This window comes from Dermacentor variabilis, unplaced genomic scaffold (genome assembly GCF_050947875.1).
Source record: "Dermacentor variabilis isolate Ectoservices unplaced genomic scaffold, ASM5094787v1 scaffold_13, whole genome shotgun sequence".
In the NCBI taxonomy this organism is placed as follows: Eukaryota; Metazoa; Arthropoda; class Arachnida; order Ixodida; family Ixodidae; genus Dermacentor; species Dermacentor variabilis.
The window spans coordinates 30,599,486-30,619,012 of record NW_027460291.1 but is presented as its reverse complement, the minus strand read 5'-3'; the positions used below and the strand labels follow the sequence as shown (position 1 = coordinate 30,619,012).

The following is a 19,527-nucleotide window of genomic DNA, read 5'->3' as shown; positions in this document are numbered from 1 at the left end:
CGATCACCTGATTGATAGTGCGAATATGGTCTATTGTTGAGTAGCCTTTACGGTATCCTGCCTGGTCCTTTGTTTGACGGAAGCCTAAGGTGTTCCTGATTATATTTGCAATTACCTTAGTAAATACTTTGTAGGCAACGGACAGTAAGCTGATCGGTCTATAATTTTTCAAGTCTTTGGAGTCCCCTTTCTTATGGATTAGGATTATGTTAGCGTTTTTCCAAGATTCGGGTACCCTCGAACTCATGAGGCAATACGTATACAGGGTGGCCAGTTTCTCTAGAACAATCTGCCCACCATCCTTCAACAAATCTGATGTTACCAGATCCTCCCCAGCTGCGTTCCCCCTTTTCATAGCTCCCAAGGCTTTCTTTACTTCTTCCGGCGTTAGCTGTGGGATTTCGAATTGCTCTAGACTACTCTATCTTCCATTATCATCGTGGGTGCCACTGGTACTGTATAAATCTCTATGGAACTCCTCAGCCACTTGAACTACCTAATGCATATTAGTAATGATATTGCCAGCTTTGTCTCTTAAGGCATACATATGATTCTTGCTAATTCCTAGTTTCTTCTTCATTGCTTTTAGGCATCCTCCGTTCCTGAGAGCATGTTCAATTCTATCCATATTATACTTCCTTATGTCAGCTGTCTTACGCTTGCTGATTAACTTCAAAAGTTCTGCCAGTTCTTTTCTAGGTGTAGGGTTAGAGGCTTTCAGTTACTGGCGTTTCTTGATCAGATCTTTCGTCTCCTGCGATAGCTTACTGGTATCTTGTCTAACGGAGTCACCACCAACTTCTATTTCACACTCCTTAATGATGCCCACAAGATTGTCGTTCATTGCTTTAACAGTAGCGTCTTCTTCCTGAGTTAAAGCCGAATACCTGTTCTGTAGCTTGATCTGAAATCCCTCTATTTTCCCTCTTACCGCTAACTCATTGATCGGCTTCTTATGTACCAGTTTCTTCCGTTCCCTCTTCAGTTCTTGGCTAATTCGAGTTCTTACCATCCTATGGTCACTGCAGCGCACCTTGCTGAGCACGTGCGCGTCTTGTATGATGCCAGGGTTAGCGCAGCGTATGAAGTCTATTTCATTTCTAGTCACGCCGTTCGGGCTCCTCCACGTCCACTTTCGGCTATCCCGCTTGCGGAAGAAGGTATTCATAATCCGCATATTATTCTCTTCCGCAAACTCTACTAATAACTCTCCCCTGATATTCCTAGTGTCTATGCTATATTCCCCCTCTGCCTTGTCTCCAGCCTGCTTCTTGCCTACCTTGGCATTGAAGTCGCCCATCAGTACAGTGTATCTTGTGTTGACTTTACCCATTGCCGATTCCACGTCTTCATAGAAGCTTTTGACTTCCTGGTCATCATGACTGGATGTAGGGGCGTAGACCTGTACAACCTTCATTTTGTACCTCTTATTAAGTTTCACAACAAGAAGTGCCACCCTCTCGTTAATGCTATAGAATTCCTGTATGTTAACAGCTATATTCTTATTAATCAGAAATCCGACTCCTAGTTCTCGTCTCTCCGCTAAATGCCGGTAGCACAGGACGTGCCCGCGTTTCAGCACTGTATATGCTTCTTTAGGCCTCCTAACTTTTCTGAGCCCTATTATATCCCATTTGCTGCCCTCTAATTCCTCCAATAGCACTGCTAGACTCGCCTCACTAGATAACGTTCTATCGTTAAACGTTGGCAGGTTCATATTCCAACGGCGGTCTTTCCGGAGCGAGGGATTCTTAGCTCCCTCAGCTGCGTCGCAGGTCTGACCGCCGCCGTGGTCAGTTGCTTCACAGCTGCTGGTGATTGAGGGCCGGGGTTTGATTGTTTTGTTCATATAGGAAATATGAACAAATCCCTGTCTGTTAGTGACAAAGATCCGGTAAATGCCCCGAAGCAGTAGTCACGTCTTCTGCAAACTGCGTCGCCGAGGTGAACGTCTTCGTAAACATTGTTCCGTGTTCGGTGCATCGTGCTGGCTTGAGAACGAATTTCACCATTTGACCGATAATTAGTACCTTCGCTTAGTGGATGAAGCTATCCGCCTGCAGGGGAACAGACTGAAAACAGTTATTCCGCAGTTCACAGCAGCATTTAAACGAAGGCCAATCTTGAGCATTGTTTCTATAAGCATTTGTTGGATCGTATGACTTGGGTTGGTAGGCCGTACGAAGGTCCTTTGCATTGGATCTGGTTAGCGTATCCACTTACTCGCGGCCGTGGAGACTGCGCCTCCTAAAATGCCAACATGTATTGTACAATATTATAAAATACGAACCAATTACTTCAAAGAATATGTCAACAATGTTTTATTGAGGAAGGGAACACTGCATGTAGTTTAATACGTTTTCCTGTGCGCTCAACTTACCAGCCAAAAGGGTCCTGTTTCTGTCTCCAATGTAAGGGAACTTGGCCAGATTCTCTTCCGGGGCGTCTACGGTGAGGTCGTCCGTCTGTCCATGTGCCGCCAATGTGCTCAAGTACATGAACATGGGCTGCGATGGCAAAAGATTAAGAGGTCCTTTAAAATTAAGCGCCAAAGACAAATATGACTTTTGACAGGTAAAAGCACCGCCACGGCCGCGGTGGTTTCGTACCTATGGCGTTCTGCCGATCCCTAATTCTTTCAAGCAGCCTCCTGTAGCCGACTGCTCGCTGGAGTCACTTGATAGCGTCATAGTTATTGTGCTTGACGTGCTCTGCCAAATTTGCACTGACTTATTTTTCACTTCATTGGTGGCCATCAGATATCGCTCCCTCCTTCATTACGATGTATTGGTCAGTGAGATATAAATATTGGCATTCTACTTAGATATGTGTCGGTCGTGCCGGTGCTGGCTTAGGCGAACGCGACTCTGAAATTTCTTGCCGCCCTCTGGAAATGTCAAGGCAGGCTTACTCGCAGCGCACGGCTCCACGACCGCTACCACATCAGCTGGGGTGGTAATTTCGGGGCTGCTTCGCGCTGCCCCATCGTCTTCATTGGCACTTATAAGGTACTTGCACGTACACATGAAAGGGTGCCGTAGCCCGCCGGCTCCTCTCCCCTTTCGTCTTCTCATTATAAATCACGCAGTGCCCTAAACTGGCACCTATCTCTTGGCCTTGCCCCCTACTTATCCAGAGCGACACCTAGTTGTCCACTGAACCAAGTGCGTTCGGCAGTAGGGGTTCCCCGGGTTCTGGGTTGCCGGCGGGGGCCGAAGGGTGCATGCAAAGTGCGAGCCTGGTTGGACTTTCGAAACGTGTTTTACCATGTATAATATTTCGCTTTGTGTCTGGACCACTTTGAGGAACAGCTGGATTCTGAGCCTTGCTAACTTAATGAGCCACAGTCATCAGGCCCTCTCTGATTGTGTCCTGCTCCAGGGCCTCGCATGCTATGCTTTCCGATCTCTGTATGCTTGCATTCTCTTCCAATAAAACAAGCTGGGGGCTCTCTCGGTGACCTATTATCGTCTTTTGTATTTACACCGTTTTTTCGTAGGCGCCGCCATATTGCATACGCGGTGACGCCGCCTATGAGCAGCGCCATCGGCCTCATGCAGGAAGGCTGGCGTAAACATAGTAATGTCAAGCCTACTAGACTTGAAATGCGCGCGAACGATGCCTGGGCATCACAAATAGCGCCTACCGCTTAGATGTTTCGTGGTTGCGTTAGGTTGGCCCTCCACGAGCATGCGCTCTTATGTTTTACTCTCTACGCCAAGCGATGAGACAGTTCCGACAGGAATTAACCATTTAATGCTGTTAATACAGAGACGCCGGTTTTACTTGTGTAATTAAAACCGATATAAGCAAAATAGTTCACAACACATACACACGCCGCGACTGATAATGTGCGTACACCACGGCTGATAAAGCGCGCCACATGTTTGTGCACCCAAGGCATATTTCCGCCTACTGTAGTTACCGATGCACCGAAAGGCTTGCCTGACGACCTTATATCAACGGACATGGTGTAAATTTCACAAAGTACGATCTAAAGCATCTCGAAATCGTTCCGCAGCATGCGACAGAAATACTTTCAAGCAGCGCCGCGCCGGATCGCCCAAGCCAGAGAGGAGGAAAGGCTCGCCGCGCGCCCTATGCTCCTCGCCAGATGAAGCGGTCCATAGGGTTTCCAAACTACCATGCGCCAAAATTTAAAAGTGTGCAAAAACCACATAGCTGGACAGAACCATGGTAATGTCAGTTGCCGTCACTTGCAGATACCTATAAATATTTTGGAATTCATCCTAATTACATAATTAGTCGTAATTAATCATTCACCTTCTCAAATAGTATACCTAGACTGAAAGTATCAATGAGAAAATTTTAGAGCAACATGAAAAACACGCGATACAGCTTTCTGTTGCTCAATACGTGCTACATAAAAGTGTTTTCCGCGTGAATGAATCTCATGAATACACGCAAAACTGCCGCGCGACTGGCTACTCTAAGCACATTGCATGTATTCCCTCGTACTCACAATTTTATCAATGACACTTTTAACATAACCGTATTATTGGAAAATTTCAGTGTTATTTTGGACGAATTATGTAATTAGGCGCAATTAAAAGAAAGCATCTGAGTATCTCCAAGCGACGGCAACGAACATTACCTTGGTTCTGTGCAGCTACGTAGCATTTGCATATTTTTTTACATCGTGGTGTATGATAGTCGGGACACCCTCTATAAAATAGCATCTAGGAACTGAAATACCCGGCCACATACGGTGCACACAAATTCTGGAACATGTAGACGGATGGTCATTGACGTTTTTACCTTAGCGGGTTGGGCTCTTGTGCATGTTCTTGTGCTCACGCTTGGCGTCAGTGGCTTAGCCAGAAATTTCGTTCGGGGGGGGGGGGGGGCGCACAATGCACCTCGGCCTCCTCCTAAGAGGAGACATTAGGTCGGATGCTCCTATCTAAATATATATAGAATGGAAATTCATTTTTCTCGGCAACCACTGCACCGAATTTGATGAGGTTTGTTACATTTAAAAGAAAAAAACATAATTTCTAGTGATTGTTTGTTTAGAATTTTCCATTTAGGTCGTCAATATTTTATTGAAAAGTGGCAAACATGGAAAATTTTCAGAAAACGAAACAATGAAGTTTACAACTCTGTAAATTATCAAATTGATATCACAATTTTGTGAATTGCACGTAATAGTACATCTACAGCGGACAAAATTAATGTTACACATGAGTCTGAAAAAAATAAGTATTATGGAAATACGGCTTTTGCAGAACCCTTGTACATAACACAACTAATTCACTTAAGATACAAATAGACATACCGGATTTGTCCGCTTTGAATAGCGTAATGGATGCCGTTTACAGAACCGCGATATCTGTTCTTGATGCAGAGCTATTAATTACTAAACTTCGTGCTTCTATTTTCTTCGAACTTTAGAATTTTCCAAAATATTTTAAACAATGTTCGCGCCCTAAATCGGAATCCCGCTTCCAACAGACACTAGAGTGTAACTTACTCTCTCAAATGCAACAAATTTCATTAAAAGCGATTCAGGAGTTCTCTCAGAAAACCGTTTCTGCGTTTTACATGTATCTCAATAGGCCACGTCGGAGTTGGGTCCGAGCTAAAGCTTCCTTTTAAACAATTTGCCTAGGGATCAAATACATGAATAATAACTGCATTGCCATTGCCAAAGATACTGCAAACGAATTCTTGAACGCTACGCACGGTCAATACGTGGGGACGGGCATTGTCGTGGAACATGATGACATCATTCGTCAATTTTTCACGTAGTTTGTTCTTGATTGCGACACGCAGCCGATCCGGCGTTTCACAATATCGGAAACAATTGATAGTCTCTCAAGGTTTAGCAAATTCTATCAGTAATGGTCCCTGTAGATCGAAAAATAAAAGTCAACAACACTTTCCGGCAGAAATGACGGCCTTTGCTTTCTTTGGGGGTGGTGAATTCGAATGTTCCCATTGTAAGCTTTGCCGTCGTATTTCAGGCTCGTAGTAGTGGTAGGATGGTTCGTCTCCGATCACAATTGCCGACAAGAAATCTTCACCCTTATTGTGATGCCGGATCAGATGAGTAAAGGCGGCGCCGAACTTCTACGTATTCTGGCGGTGGTTCAAAATCTTGGGCATCCATTGCGCACACAAGAGCCGATAGCCGAGATGTTCATCCATTATCTCGTGAACGGTGAAGGTGAACCGAACCGTGACTGATGTTCACATGCTCTGCCTGTTCATCGATGCTTATCCTCCGTTCTTGTGCCATCAGCTCAACAACATTAGCAATTTTGTTAGGGGTGGCTTTGGTCCGGTCTGGGATCGTCTTTGCAACTTTCACGCCCTTCTTTGAACCGTTTGTTCTGACGCTTCACAGTGGCCAATGAAATGCAATGTTCAATGTACACTGCAGCCATACGGTGCGGAATACTATTTACTATTTACTATTTACTATTACTATTTCAATGACTTTTATCGCGTACATGATTACCGCCTCACACAATCTGTTCGTCCTTCATTTTTATATTTGTAGATAATTTCTTGTGCATGCTTCTGTTGAGTGCATTTAAGCACTCATTTACAATGGCTAATTCATCCAATAATAGTATTTTGATAATGCAACGTTATATGTGTTGTACACTAGCATTGCGCTGAGATTCTATCACATACTTATATGTTTACCCTTCACTGCTTTAAGTTTTATAGGACGCTGTCATGACACTCTCTGGGATCTCCTCATTAATTATTTTACGGCTTAGTATATCTAAAACTTGTATCTACGGCTCCAAGGCTTTTTCGTTTTGTATAACTCATTGAGCGCAGAATTAACAAAATACCCTCGTTGCATACTTTGTATGAGGAATACGCAGCTATGGAGCATTATTGCTTAGAAATAATTCGTATATAGTAACTTCTAAGTCAATGTTCAATTGCAATCGGCAAAAACACATTGTAAATGCAAGTATTGTGATGTACACACACCAGACACCCACACGCAAAGCCTGGCTTCTGCGAAAGAATTTAGTTGATGTCTTCGTGTGTATCTTGAAACTAAATATCACAGTTCAGAGTTTGTAGTAGAATATTTACAGAGAATTGGTAATTTTAGGTTGTCATTGTGAATTACCAAAAACAGTTTTTCCCCAGAATTCGTGTTCTGACTAATTTTTGCAACAGGGGCATATGAGCCGCGAGCTTTCACTTGCCCTTGTGGAATTTGAATGATGCATGCGGAATGACATATACCTTCCTCCCAACGCGCGAAAGTTTTTTACAATAGCCCCGCAGGGGCGTCTGACTCAGCAGGCGTCTAGTGTGTTGCAGCACCACGAACCCGAGCACATGGGGGTTGGACCTTCCCACGCCTTGCAGTGCGCGGCTTAACCATGTACGGGGAAAGGGGGATCCTTAGGATTGAGCCTATGCCGAGTGTTTGGACCTTTAAGGTCCCTTGGCAGAGACAACACACCTGTTCGGCTTTTGCTTCACGGAGACGGTGCCTCCAGACTGACACACCTGGAAGAAATGAGCAGTCGCTCTTTCCTCCCACATTTTCAATAAATTTTCTCTCTCAACTTTTCATCTTCGCTGTCTTCTGTTCACTTCTGACTTCCGAATTACTGGGTGGGAAGGGCTAACCTTGTGTAATATATCCAATCTTGTGTATATACTTTAGGCTATAGTTGCTGTGCATAGCTGACATTTGCAGGTTTCTAGGAGCATGTAGCGTCCCTTATTAGGCCCGGTGGTGGTTGGCTGAAAGCAACGTCGAATTTTGATACCATGTTATGGCAGAAGCCTTCCTCCGGCGTCCAGATAGACTCTGAAAAGATGCTCGCACCATAACACCTTTTCAACTTACCCTCCGAACCGTCCCAGACACCTTTCCACGTTACCAAGCCTTACATGGTGAACAAACAAGTATGCGTAAGCTATCCCTTTTTTGGATGCGAAATGCTCCTAAGAAAAATATGGTGAAGGCTAGAATGCCTCGAAATGACCAGCGCAGACCTCCTAATTGACCTGAGAAACAAAGAACAAGTACAAATGCTGTCTGATCTCGCCAGTATCGGTGACATCGAAGTCACAATTTCTGCCTATCCCTCTCTAGAACCCTGCAGAGGCGTTATCTCAGCGGATATTTGTCGAGGGGTATCATGAACAAAATGTGATGAATGTTCAAAGAATACCAATCCGAACAAGCGATGAACAAATCCCCACTAAACATGGTATTCTTACTTTTGGCATAAGCATTCTCCCCACCTCTCTCAACGCAGGATATCTAAATATCTATGTCAGACCGTATATGCTGAACCCGAGGTAGTGCTTGAAGTGCCAATGGTTCGGCCATGCATCGAAATCATGTAGAGGTCAAGAAACATGCGCGAAGTGCAGTGCCAACGATCATCCGTCTGAGAACTGTAACGCTCCTACCGCACTATGTAAACTGTAAAGGCGATCACCCTGCCTATTCATGAACATATTGCTACGGAAGGAAGGAAGGAAATCAACTTTATTCAGGTCCTGCAGGCCACGAGAGCTGCGGGCTCTCATGGAGTGGGCGTCTCCCACGACGGAACCGGGAGGTTGAGTTTCCTGGCGGCGTCGTGGACCTGCTGGACGGCCCAGAGTTGGGGAGCGAGTTCTTCGCTCCGGATTGCCTCTTCAAACTTGCGCTTGTCCTGTTCGTAGTTTACGTGAGCTTGCGAGCACGGCCAGAGTAAATGATAAACGTTAAGGGATGTATTGCAATTGGTGCAATAAGACTTGTCGTAGAGCTCAGGCATGTAATGGTGTAATCTGTTTTGAGTGGGGTATGTGTCTGTTTGTAGCATTCTGAGTGTAACTGCTTGAGCTCGAGTGAGCGTGCGGTGTGGCGTGCTATATTGTCTGCGTTGTAGGTAGTATTTGCAATGACGAAGAGGCGAGCAGCGAGAAGACGACGACGACGACGATTGGAGGCTAGCGCGGGCTGTTGCCTCTTGGCCAAATGCGGCGTATTCCCTTGTAAATATACTTTATCGCTTTTCGTCGGCGCCTTCCTACGTAACATATTTGGTGGAGGTGGACGTTCCCTGTACCTCGTCACGGAGCTTCGCAGTGGACGGTACGTCGAGTCTTCCTTCATGGCTCCCACCGACGACAACTCGACTCAGCCGTCTCCGACACCTGCTGCCACTTCGACGACCTACATCACTCTCCCCGCTCCCCGTGTTCCTGGCGTATTCTCAGGCAAAGACGGGGAACACGTCCAGGACTGCATTAGCCTGTACGAACACGTCAGCTGCAATAACCGGTGGGGCGCTACTATCATGCTCGCGAACGTAGTCTTTTACCTCGGTGGCACACCTCGAGTTTGGTTTCGGACGCACGATGAGCTCACCAGTTGGGACTCGCTTAAGCAAAAGCTCCGAGACTTGTTCGGCAACCCATACGGTCACCAACTAGCCGCGCAAAAGGCGTTATCCGGCCACGTGCAGACGTTAACGGAGCCCTACGTCACGTACATTCAGGACGTCTTGGCTCTGTGCCGTAAAGTTGACGCACACATGACTGAGTCCGGCAAGGTTTCCCACATGTTCAAAGGCATTGCCGATGACGCCTTCAGCTTGCTCCTTTTCAACAACGTGGCGACAGTGGATGAAGTTATAAAAGAGTGCCGCCGCCTGGAACTCGCTAAAAGCCGACGTATCGACCAGCAGTTTGCCCGTCTGCCCAACACCCCAGCGACATCTTCCTGTGCCGACGCTCCTCGTCCCACCAACACTGGCGACGTTACCAGGATTGTCCGGCGTGAGATCAAGGCTGCCTATCCGGCTGCCTTCGACTACAGCTCCTCCAACGCACCTGCAGTCACTGTTTCCCTGATCCAGGCAATTGTCCGCCAGGAATTCGCAAACATGGGTCTTCACGCCATCTGCTCGGCCCATCGCCCTGATACGCACCCGGCTTCTTCGATTCTGCCTCGTTCCGCATCTTATTATCCACCACATTTCCGCAAACCATCTGAATGGCGCACTGCTGACGACAAGCCCATTTGTTTTCACTGCCGTCGAATCAGGCACATTTCTCGGCACTGTTGCAGTCGCTGGGGTTCCCCGATCCCGGTCTACTTAAATTGCCTACTCTCGCCCCTCAGGTTGCCCGTCTCCTCTCTACCTCGCACGCTCCGATAATGCCACCACTGATTATCCTGCGCCGAACCGCCCCTATTCTCGTTCGCCTTCGCCCCAACGAAGACAATCTCGCTCTCCCCAGCCCCGTCGCTCCTTTTCGCCGACTCCCTTCGGACGCCGCTCCCAGCCGGGAAACTAGACGATGCATAGCCTCGAGGTGATGCTGCATTGCTCCCTACGCCACCAAATCCTCTACAGATGTTGCCCACTCATCTGAACCGTCTTGACGTGCAAGTTGACTGTGTTTCTTAATCTGTTCTTAAGACACTGGGGCGCATTTGTCAGTAATGAGCGCTAACCTTGATAACCACCTGAAAAAAATAATCACGCCTGTTGTTCGTGTCACCGATGGCGGAACAGCCCCCGCAATTTGTATGTGTGCCGCCCGCGTATCCTTCGCCGATCGCTCCACTATCGTGCTAGCCACATTCATCGCCCACTGTCCCCACGACATCATCCTCGGCTTAGTCTTCCTCTCCGCACATTCTGCTCTCATCGATTGTTCCGCCGGTACTCTCGGCCTTGACCTGCCTGTTCTGGATCCCGCTGAAATACACCCCAGTCACCTCAGTTCCGTCGACTTCGTTCGCTTGCCACCTTTGGCACTGACTTACGTTGACTTAGTGTCATCCCCACCAGTGCGCGAAGGTCACTACATCGCGGCTCCAATGCACGACGTCCTCCTTACACACGGGATCACAATACCTCATACAGTTTTATCTATTACGGCGAATTTCGTGTGCCTACCAGTGGTCAGTTTTGGCTTCACGACACAAGTGCTGCCACGCGGGATGTCTCTGGCCCAGCTTTGCTCATTCGAGGATCACTCAGTAGCATCCGTTGCAGTAGACGACAATTCATCCGATCCTCCTCTACCATCGCAGTCGGGAACTTGTACCATCACCGACATACGGAAAATGATTGCGCCCTGCATGCCGTCCGAGCACGCTCGTGAGTTCTACCGCGTTCTGTTTTCCTACTACGATATTTTTAACTTTAATGATCGCCTTTGGCCCAAACTAAAGCTATTAAACATCGCATTAATACCGGCGATGCCCCTCCTATTCATCGCGCCCATATCGAGTGTCACCGGCTGAGCGTCAAGTTATTCGCGCAGAAGTTCGCAAAATGCTTGCCAAGAACATTATTGAACCGTCATGTATACCATGGGCGTCACCTGTTGGACTGGTAAAAAAGAAGGATAGCTCATGACGCTTTGCGTGCATTATCGGCACCTTAACAGGATTACCAAAAAAGGACGTGTATCCCTTACCTCGGATTGATGACGCCATTGACTGCCTCCACAGTGCTCGCTACTTCTCCTCTATTGACCTTCGCTCCGGCTACTGGCAGATTGCCGTGGATCATCTCGACCGCGAGAAGACTGCTTTTGCAACACCAGACTGTCTTTATCAAGTCAAAGTGATGCTGTTCGGTCTATGTAACGCTCCTGCCACTTTTGAACGCATGATGGAACCCCTTCTTCACGGTTTCAAATAATCCACGTGCCCGTGCTACTTGGACGACATTATAGTTTTCTCCCCAACGTTCGCTACGCACCTCGAGCGCATCTCAGCAGTCCTGGACGTTTTTCGTCGAGCAGGTCTGCAACTCAACGCATCGAAGTACCAATTCGGCCGTTGGCAGATTACCGTCCTTGGGCATCTCATTGACGCAAACGGAGTGCAACGGGACCCAGGAAAGATCCATGCTGTTACGCACTTCCCTGTTCCGAAGTGTGTCAAGGACGTGCGCAGTTTCATCGGCCTTTGTTCGTACTTCCGCCGTTTCGTGAAAAATTTCGCGACCTTAGCACGACCACTACCCGAGCTTTTGAAAAAAGACGCCCCTTTCCAGTGGGGCGATAACGAGGCCTCTGCATTCTTGCATCTAATCGACCTTCTCACAACGCCTCCCGTTCTGGCCCACTTCGATCCTTCTGCGCCTACCGAAGTCCGTACTGATGCCAGCGGTCACGGAATTGGCGCAGTACTGGCACAACGCCAGCGCGGCAACGACCGTGTTATCGATTACGCGAGAAGGCGTCTCTCACCCTCGGAGCGCAACTATTCCATAACTGAGCACGAGTTTCTGGTCCTAGTTTGGGTGGTTGCGAAGTTCCGCCCATACTTTTATGGCCGACCCTTTTCTGTTGTCACAGACCATCACGCGCTTTGCTGGTAATGCTCACTGAAAGATCCTGCAGGAAGACTTGGTCGCTCGGCCTTACGCGTCCAAGAATATTCGTATGCTGTCACCTACAAACCTGGCCGACTACACAAGGACACTGACTGCCTGTCTGGCTACCCGGTAGACGAGCCTGACGGCACCAATAGTAGTACCGCCAACGGCATTTTCTCTGTGTCTGCCTTCGCTAACATCGCCGATGAGCAGTACCGAGACCTGTCGCTGCAAGCACTCATTGAGCGTCTGTGCTCTACACCTGCCAACGCATCCGTTGGCCGATAATGTCCTCGAGGGCGGCATTCTGTACCGAAAGAACTTCATCCCTGACGGATCTGATCTTCTTGTCATGCCGAAACATCTACGACAGACTCTGCTTTTGGAGATGCATGACGCACATACTGCAGGGCATCTTGGGGTAACCCGCACGTACGACCGCGTCCGCCGCCACTTCTAGCGGCTTGGTCTCGCTCGCTCCGTCCGACGCTATATTGCTGCCTGTGATCCCTGCCAGCGTCGGAAAACACCTCAGGTGCTACCTGCCGGTCATCTCCCGCCGATCACCGTCCCTGTGGAACCGTTCTTTTGTGTTGGGTTAGACCTCCTCGTTCCCTTTCCCACGTCATCCTCTGGGAACAAATAGGTAGCTCTCGCAAGTGACTACGCCACCGGATACGCTATCACGTGGGCTCTCCCTGCCAGTTGCGCCACTGACGTCGCGGACTTTCTCTTGCGTGACATTAACTTACTTCATGGCGCCCCGCGACAGCTGCTTACTGACCGTGGTCGTAACTTTCTCTCGAAAGTTATCGCCGACATTGTGCGTTCCTGCTCCACTCCACAGAAGCTGACTGCCTCATACCATCCTCAAACCAATGGCCTGACAGAGTGGTTAAACCATACGCTTACCGATATGCTGTCCAAGTACGTTTCCAAGGACCACCACAACTGGGACATTGCCCTTCCTTACGTCATATTTGTGTATAATTCTTCCCGGCACGACACCGCCCGATTCTCTCCATTTTATCCACTGTACGGTCGCGAAGCGACATTGCCCCTTGACACGGCACTTCCTCCTGCTGCGATCTCAACAAGCGAGTATGGGCACGACGCCATCGCCCTCGCCGACCATGCACGCCAGCTTGCCCGTGCAAGATTGACGGCCGCGCAAACCACTCAACAGCGTCAGTACAACGCCCGCCACCGTGACGTACACTTTTCGCCTGGTGCGCTCGTGCTCCCGTGGTCGCGCTCTCGTCACGTCGGACTTTCAGAAAAGCTCCTTTCGCGATACACAGGGCCCTACCGCGTGCTGCGCCAGGTGACGCCAGTGACGTACGAAATTGCTCCTGTGTGTTCAACCTCGCCCTCTACTCGGGCATCTAGGGATGCCGTGCACGTCAGTAGGCTCAAGGCCTACTACACTGCTTCCGAGTCCGGCCTTTAGTCGCTCCGGGACGGCGCTGTTGCCGCCGGGGGTAGTGCTACGGAACAGTATTTGTAATGACGAAGAGGCGAGCAGTGAGAAGACGATGACGAAGATTGGAGGCTAGCGCGGCCTGTTGTCTCCTGGCCAAGTGCGGCCTATTCCCTTGTAAATATACTTGTATATAGCTTTTTGTCAGCGTCTTCCTACGTAATAATGTTCTTATTGGGAAGAAGGAGACGGAGGTGATTGCTCACACGGCAAAGGATATTTCCTTTTTTTTTAAGCGATGAAGAGCTTTCATTCATACCTCAAACAAGCTATGCCAGTGTGGCGCGCCATAACGGTTTAAAAAGTCTACAGAGGTCACAGTCAGTGCTCCCGTAACAAATCCATCCACCCCCTTGGTGGCAGGAGCGAGTGCTGGGCAATCATCATCAAAGACTGGCCTGCAGAGAGCTGTTCCGCAGCTTGCAAGGCTAACGCGAACGCCCAGGCTCGAGACGCGTTCTAGGCGCGTGCCTCTGGATCACCCAGCGCCTCAGAGAAGGCGACGAACCTCGCACCCAAAACCGCGGCGTCATCGGCGCCAAAAGAACAGCGCTCTGCTGAGAACTCTAAAGACAAGCTACTAGTAATTGCACCAAAAAAGAGCAGGTAACCTGAGTGGTTGCCGCCCTTCAAACGAGTACTCTATCTGAAAGCATGCCACCTCTTACTTTTAGGTTCACGCACATCAGTAGATTTTTAAAATTCATAATCGTGGCCTTCATCAAACATTGAAACTGACGACGTGTCTACACAATCTGGGTAACATCAAAGACATCATCAAGTTTTTGCCTGAGGTTGTCTGTCTAAAACGAATTTAGATCCAAACATAGTCAAATCCTTAAAGGTGTAACCGCTGTCCGAAAGGACCGCGAATTTTCCAGCCGTTTGTCAGCAGGAGTCACTATAGCTGTGAAGGGCGGCACTCCTACCTGAAATGTCCAATTGAATACGTCTTCAGGGGATGCAGCCGTCAGCACCCTGTTAAACAAGGCCACCACTATTTGCTCACTGTACCGTCCACCCCATACACATTTCACTATTAAACAGAAAATTTAACAAAACAGTTACCGGAGCCCTTTGTTTTGGTATGAGAGGTTAATGCTCATTGCACTATTTGGGACAGTGACGAAACTGATCAAAGAGGGCAACTCGTTGAAGATCGCATTTTCTCTAATGATATCTGCGTCTTAAATTGAGATGCATCGACCTATGTTTTACCGACTTCACGCACTTTTAGTTGTGTAGAAATTTGTTTTTTGCTCAACGTCCCTTTTTAGTGATATTATATTGGAAGGCCTCGACATATCATGTGGTAGTGAACACTTACCCACAATCAACAAATTCAGCATCGCCAGTGGAAAATGCAGCTAGCTAACTGGCCGGTTTTTATGAATGGCGTGATGTTTGGAGGTGTCTTTTGCCGGAATTGAACGTTCACGCACTTAACGAATAGTTCATTGAGGTTATAATCTCAACGGGACAAAAGGAGACACCTCAGCCATTCGATTTTGTGCGTAACAAGCTAAATCCGTGGTGGGCAGACGAGTGTATATAAGCTAAAGAACAATAAAATAAAACCTCGCGAATCTTACAAAGATACCCGACCTGTAGCATCACCCTAGGCTTCAAACATACCAATGTTCAAGGATGATTTATTCGACAAAAGGCGGAGAAATCTTCATGGAAAAATACATATCTCTAATGAATAGTTCCGTCACATCTAAAGAAATGTGGGACCAACTGAGGAAGATTGGAGGACCGTACTGATCCCACAGAATACAACTATTTAAGCGTTCAGTCACACAAGCAACACTACAAGACTAGGCCAACATACCTTACGAACACTTTTACACCATATAACTCAAATTACAGCGAATTACTCAAATACATATTTAAAGTACAAGGAGTTGACTAAAAACAGAGACTACTACCTGTGCTTCAAATGAACTATATAATAACTCAAAAAACGGCAACACGTCTTGACCTTGTCCGCTATCCAATGCTGGTAAAGCTATTGCAAGGATTGTAAGAGGGGCTTCTGGAATTTTTCACAAAAAAATATGAGGAACGGCTGTATTACCTAACTATTGGGAATATACATCAATTGTGTCATTTCTAAAATCTGGTAAACGCTCAACACCCACGAGTCGCTACAGACTTATTGCACTAAGAAGTTGTCTAGCATAATCACATTAGAGCATTAGCAACGTAAGACTCAATCTCATCCTTCAATCAAGTCACCTAATAGACCCTCACCAGTGCGAATTACATAAGGGCTGCTCTACCTGACCACCTCAACCGACCAGAACATTAAATACGAGATATGTTTCTGCAGAAACAAGACTGCATCGCTGTTTTCTTTGATTTAGTGACAGCGTCTATAAGAAATTTTGAGACTCTTGGTTGATATGAGAATTTCTGCCGCAACGCTAAAAGCCTCTCTGATTTCATGTCAAATAGAACATTTAAGGTACGTCTCGGCACAATGCTTTCACGTAAATTCAAACAAGAAAATGGTGTTCCACGAGGTTGCATTTCAGTGCAATACATTTCATAGTCAAAGTGAGCTCTGTTAAAGGGAAACTGAAGAGTCTGTCGAATTCAATAAGACGCTCATATACGGATTCGGGAACCTTGTAAACCATGAAGGTAAAATTTTGGGGGGGATTTTTCACTTAGGAGCGACGCAATCGTCGGTTAAAATTGCGCTGTAGCTCCGCCCCCCGTCGAGCGCCGCGCGCTGCTGTTGACGCTGACGATGCGAGCGGAGACCGGAAACCGCGGCTTAGTGACGTCAACGCTGGTGTTCCGCTCCTTCGCAGTTTCCGCGACCGTGCCTGACCGGGCTTATTTCTGCGTGTCTGCCGTCCTAATCTGCTTCGCTCGACCCTACATTCCCTTTATTTGTGTGTATATAGGAGTGGTAGTTGACGTGCGCAGCATCAATTGAACTTGTAGGCCGATCATGCCGGCGTTCTGTGCAGCCTACGCTTGCACGAACACCAGCGGCCGCGACGATGTTCCGATGTTCCATTAGTTCCTGCAAGACAAGAAGCTTTCAGCTAAGTGGGAGGCTGCTGTGAAGCGAAAAACTTCAAGCGCTCAAGAACAAGTGTTGTGCTCTAACCACTTCCGTGACGATTACTACCGGAGTTTATCAATAATGCGTGCTTTGGGTTCTCCTAAAAAAATATAGATAGCACGCTGAACGAAAGGTGCATGTTTATCGCCCACCCTTGACGCAGGTTTCATCTCCAAGCGCCGCGAATTTTCTATTTGCAAGTGTGTTGTGAAACAGCCTGCATGCAGCTACCATAACGTAGTGCAAGCGTAAAGTTTGCATGTGTTGGAAAGCCTGCTCACGCCAAGACGCTGCGCTCCCCCTTCTCTCGCACACATAAGAAACCGACCATCTCACGTAGCCGACGGAATTCGCCTGTTACGAGTAGAGTGCGGATGGCGCGCTGATGAAGGTTCTATACTACACGTGCTACAACAGCCGGTAAACTTTTCCCGCGTTTAAACCGTCTGTGTAGATTGCCGACAGCTTTGGAGCAGCGCACAAATGCTGAAGATCGCATCGCCGCTTACGTTCTACGTGGAGGCATGCAGGAACATAACACTACAGTTGTTTGCCCGGAAACGTACTCACTGGAACGCTGAATGCAGCTTAGCAAAAAACATACTCGCCAAAGAACATTTCCAACACAAGGAGATGCTAACGCCGCCTTCGTTCGCGTGGAAAGCAGTGCTTGCACCAGCATTTTTTGCTTCTTGGGGAGGCCGGCTCTTCGCGATCGGCTCATACATGCAGTATGTACGAGTATGTACGTACGTGTAGTATGTACAAGTATAAACCCCTTACAAGTGATATTGCACGCGACAGCGACAGCGCTACAAGCGAGGCGATGGCTGTCGCGTTCACTCGTCGTCTGCAAGCCGAACTCCACGCGAGCGAAGGCTTTGAGCGACGACTTCCCGGTATGAGGGCAGCAATATACGCGCCGAAACTAGCGTGACACATGCTTTATCAATTTAAGTTGATGTATTTTACTGAAGAAGGAGCATAAAATATTTCTGAAGGTCTTGCACTAGGTTCTTATTCTTTCACGGGTAAAATTCAATAGTTTGCCCGTTCCGTGCGAGAAACAGTAGTATTTAAGTTATGTACATCCAGTTTCGGCTTCGCACAATTGGCTAGTCGCTCATAGCATGTCCGGGCGACGAGCGACGAGTTCTAGATTTCTAGAAACGAGCGATCGAACGACAACACCGAGCGATTTGTTCAAGCGACGGCCCGTTTTGTCGCTCGAAGCCGTCGCCCATCACCGTCGCGTGCAAAATCGCTCTCGTCGTGTTTCGACTTAACGCCGAACTCCTCAGAGAAACGCAAGCTCTCGAAAATTTCCATGACCGCCTCAGCAGAACACCACTAAACTACTTTGCACCGTGCTTCGTGTGTAGCGGCAGCAGTCGGTCCGGACGAACACCATTGTTGACGTCACGAGGCGCCCGACCAATCACAGGCGGAAACGAGGCGCGCGAGCTGGGCGTGTCTGCTGCTGCACTTTTCGTCGAAATAAAATATGTTTGCGCTTTCTTTCGCTCAATTTCGATGCGATATTCGAATTCAGCGGGTTGCAAACCACGGCGTACTGCTCTTCACTCATTTTTTCTGGAAAAGCTTTCAGCTTCCCTTTAATAAAGCCATTCCATCCTCTGGTATACAGAAATATACGTCGTGGCTGCATGTGGCTTCCCGCGCCTCAGATATATCAACCTGCGAAAGATAACTACAAATACAATAAATAATCTCAAACAAACGGTTGCGAAAAATTGGTTCCGCTTCTCCACCCAAAAAGCTGTTACAGTTCTAATTTCATAGAATTTCGTTCTGAAATTAAATGACGCTACGCCGCCGGTCAAAGAAGATTAAAAGTATTTAGGCGTAACTTTAGGCATAAAAACTTAACTTCATTGCCCACATAAAGACAACAAAAATTAAGGCAGATAAAGCACCAAATTTTCTTAAATTGTTATCGCACAAGCACTGGGGATCTGAGTGAACATGCCTACTACGCATTTTCAGGTCCCTGTGCGTGGCATCCAGGGCAATGGTTGTGTATTATATGGCGCAATGTAATGTAATCATGGCCATTAAACTACTAGATTCCATTCATAATCTCAGCCAGCGACTGGGAAGCCCCGGCCACAGAATATCGGCTGTTCAAAGTCTGTACGTTGACTACAATGAGCCTTCCTTACAGCACCGCAGAGCATAGCTTACCCTTTCCTATGTACTGTGTATTCGGTCATCACCACAACAAATTTGCTAAAACAGTGTAATACAATGGAACTCACGGTTACAATACACCAATAAACAGAACATGATTCGGCCACCTGTCTTACGAGATGAGGAATACTGTCACATTTATGATATTTCTCATGAGGCCCTGCAGGTTGCTAAAAGGACACAAAGACTGTGGCCACATCGAGTGATTTTACACAGCTATGTGATTGGATACTAATTAATCTAATGAAAACAGATACCCCAAAAGAGCATATCATGAAAAAGTTCCGCACTATTCGGGAAAAATATAAATATCACACATAATTTTACCCTGGTGGTTGTATAACACCAGAAAACGTGGTGCTGGGACCGCAACGAAAAATTGGGAAATTAGTATACGGATACAT

General features: G+C 47.5%; 1 protein-coding gene across 1 annotated transcript in view; it reads right to left on the bottom strand.

Moving 5' to 3' along the window:
• LOC142566669 (arylsulfatase B-like) overlaps positions 1-19,527 on the bottom strand; it is a 178,075-nt gene that overhangs the window by 32,249 nt on the left and 126,299 nt on the right. Inside the window, exon 7 of the mRNA XM_075677501.1 lies at positions 2,381-2,507. Coding sequence (XP_075533616.1) covers positions 2,381-2,507 — 127 coding nt within the window. The remainder of the gene's footprint in view (positions 1-2,380; positions 2,508-19,527) is intronic.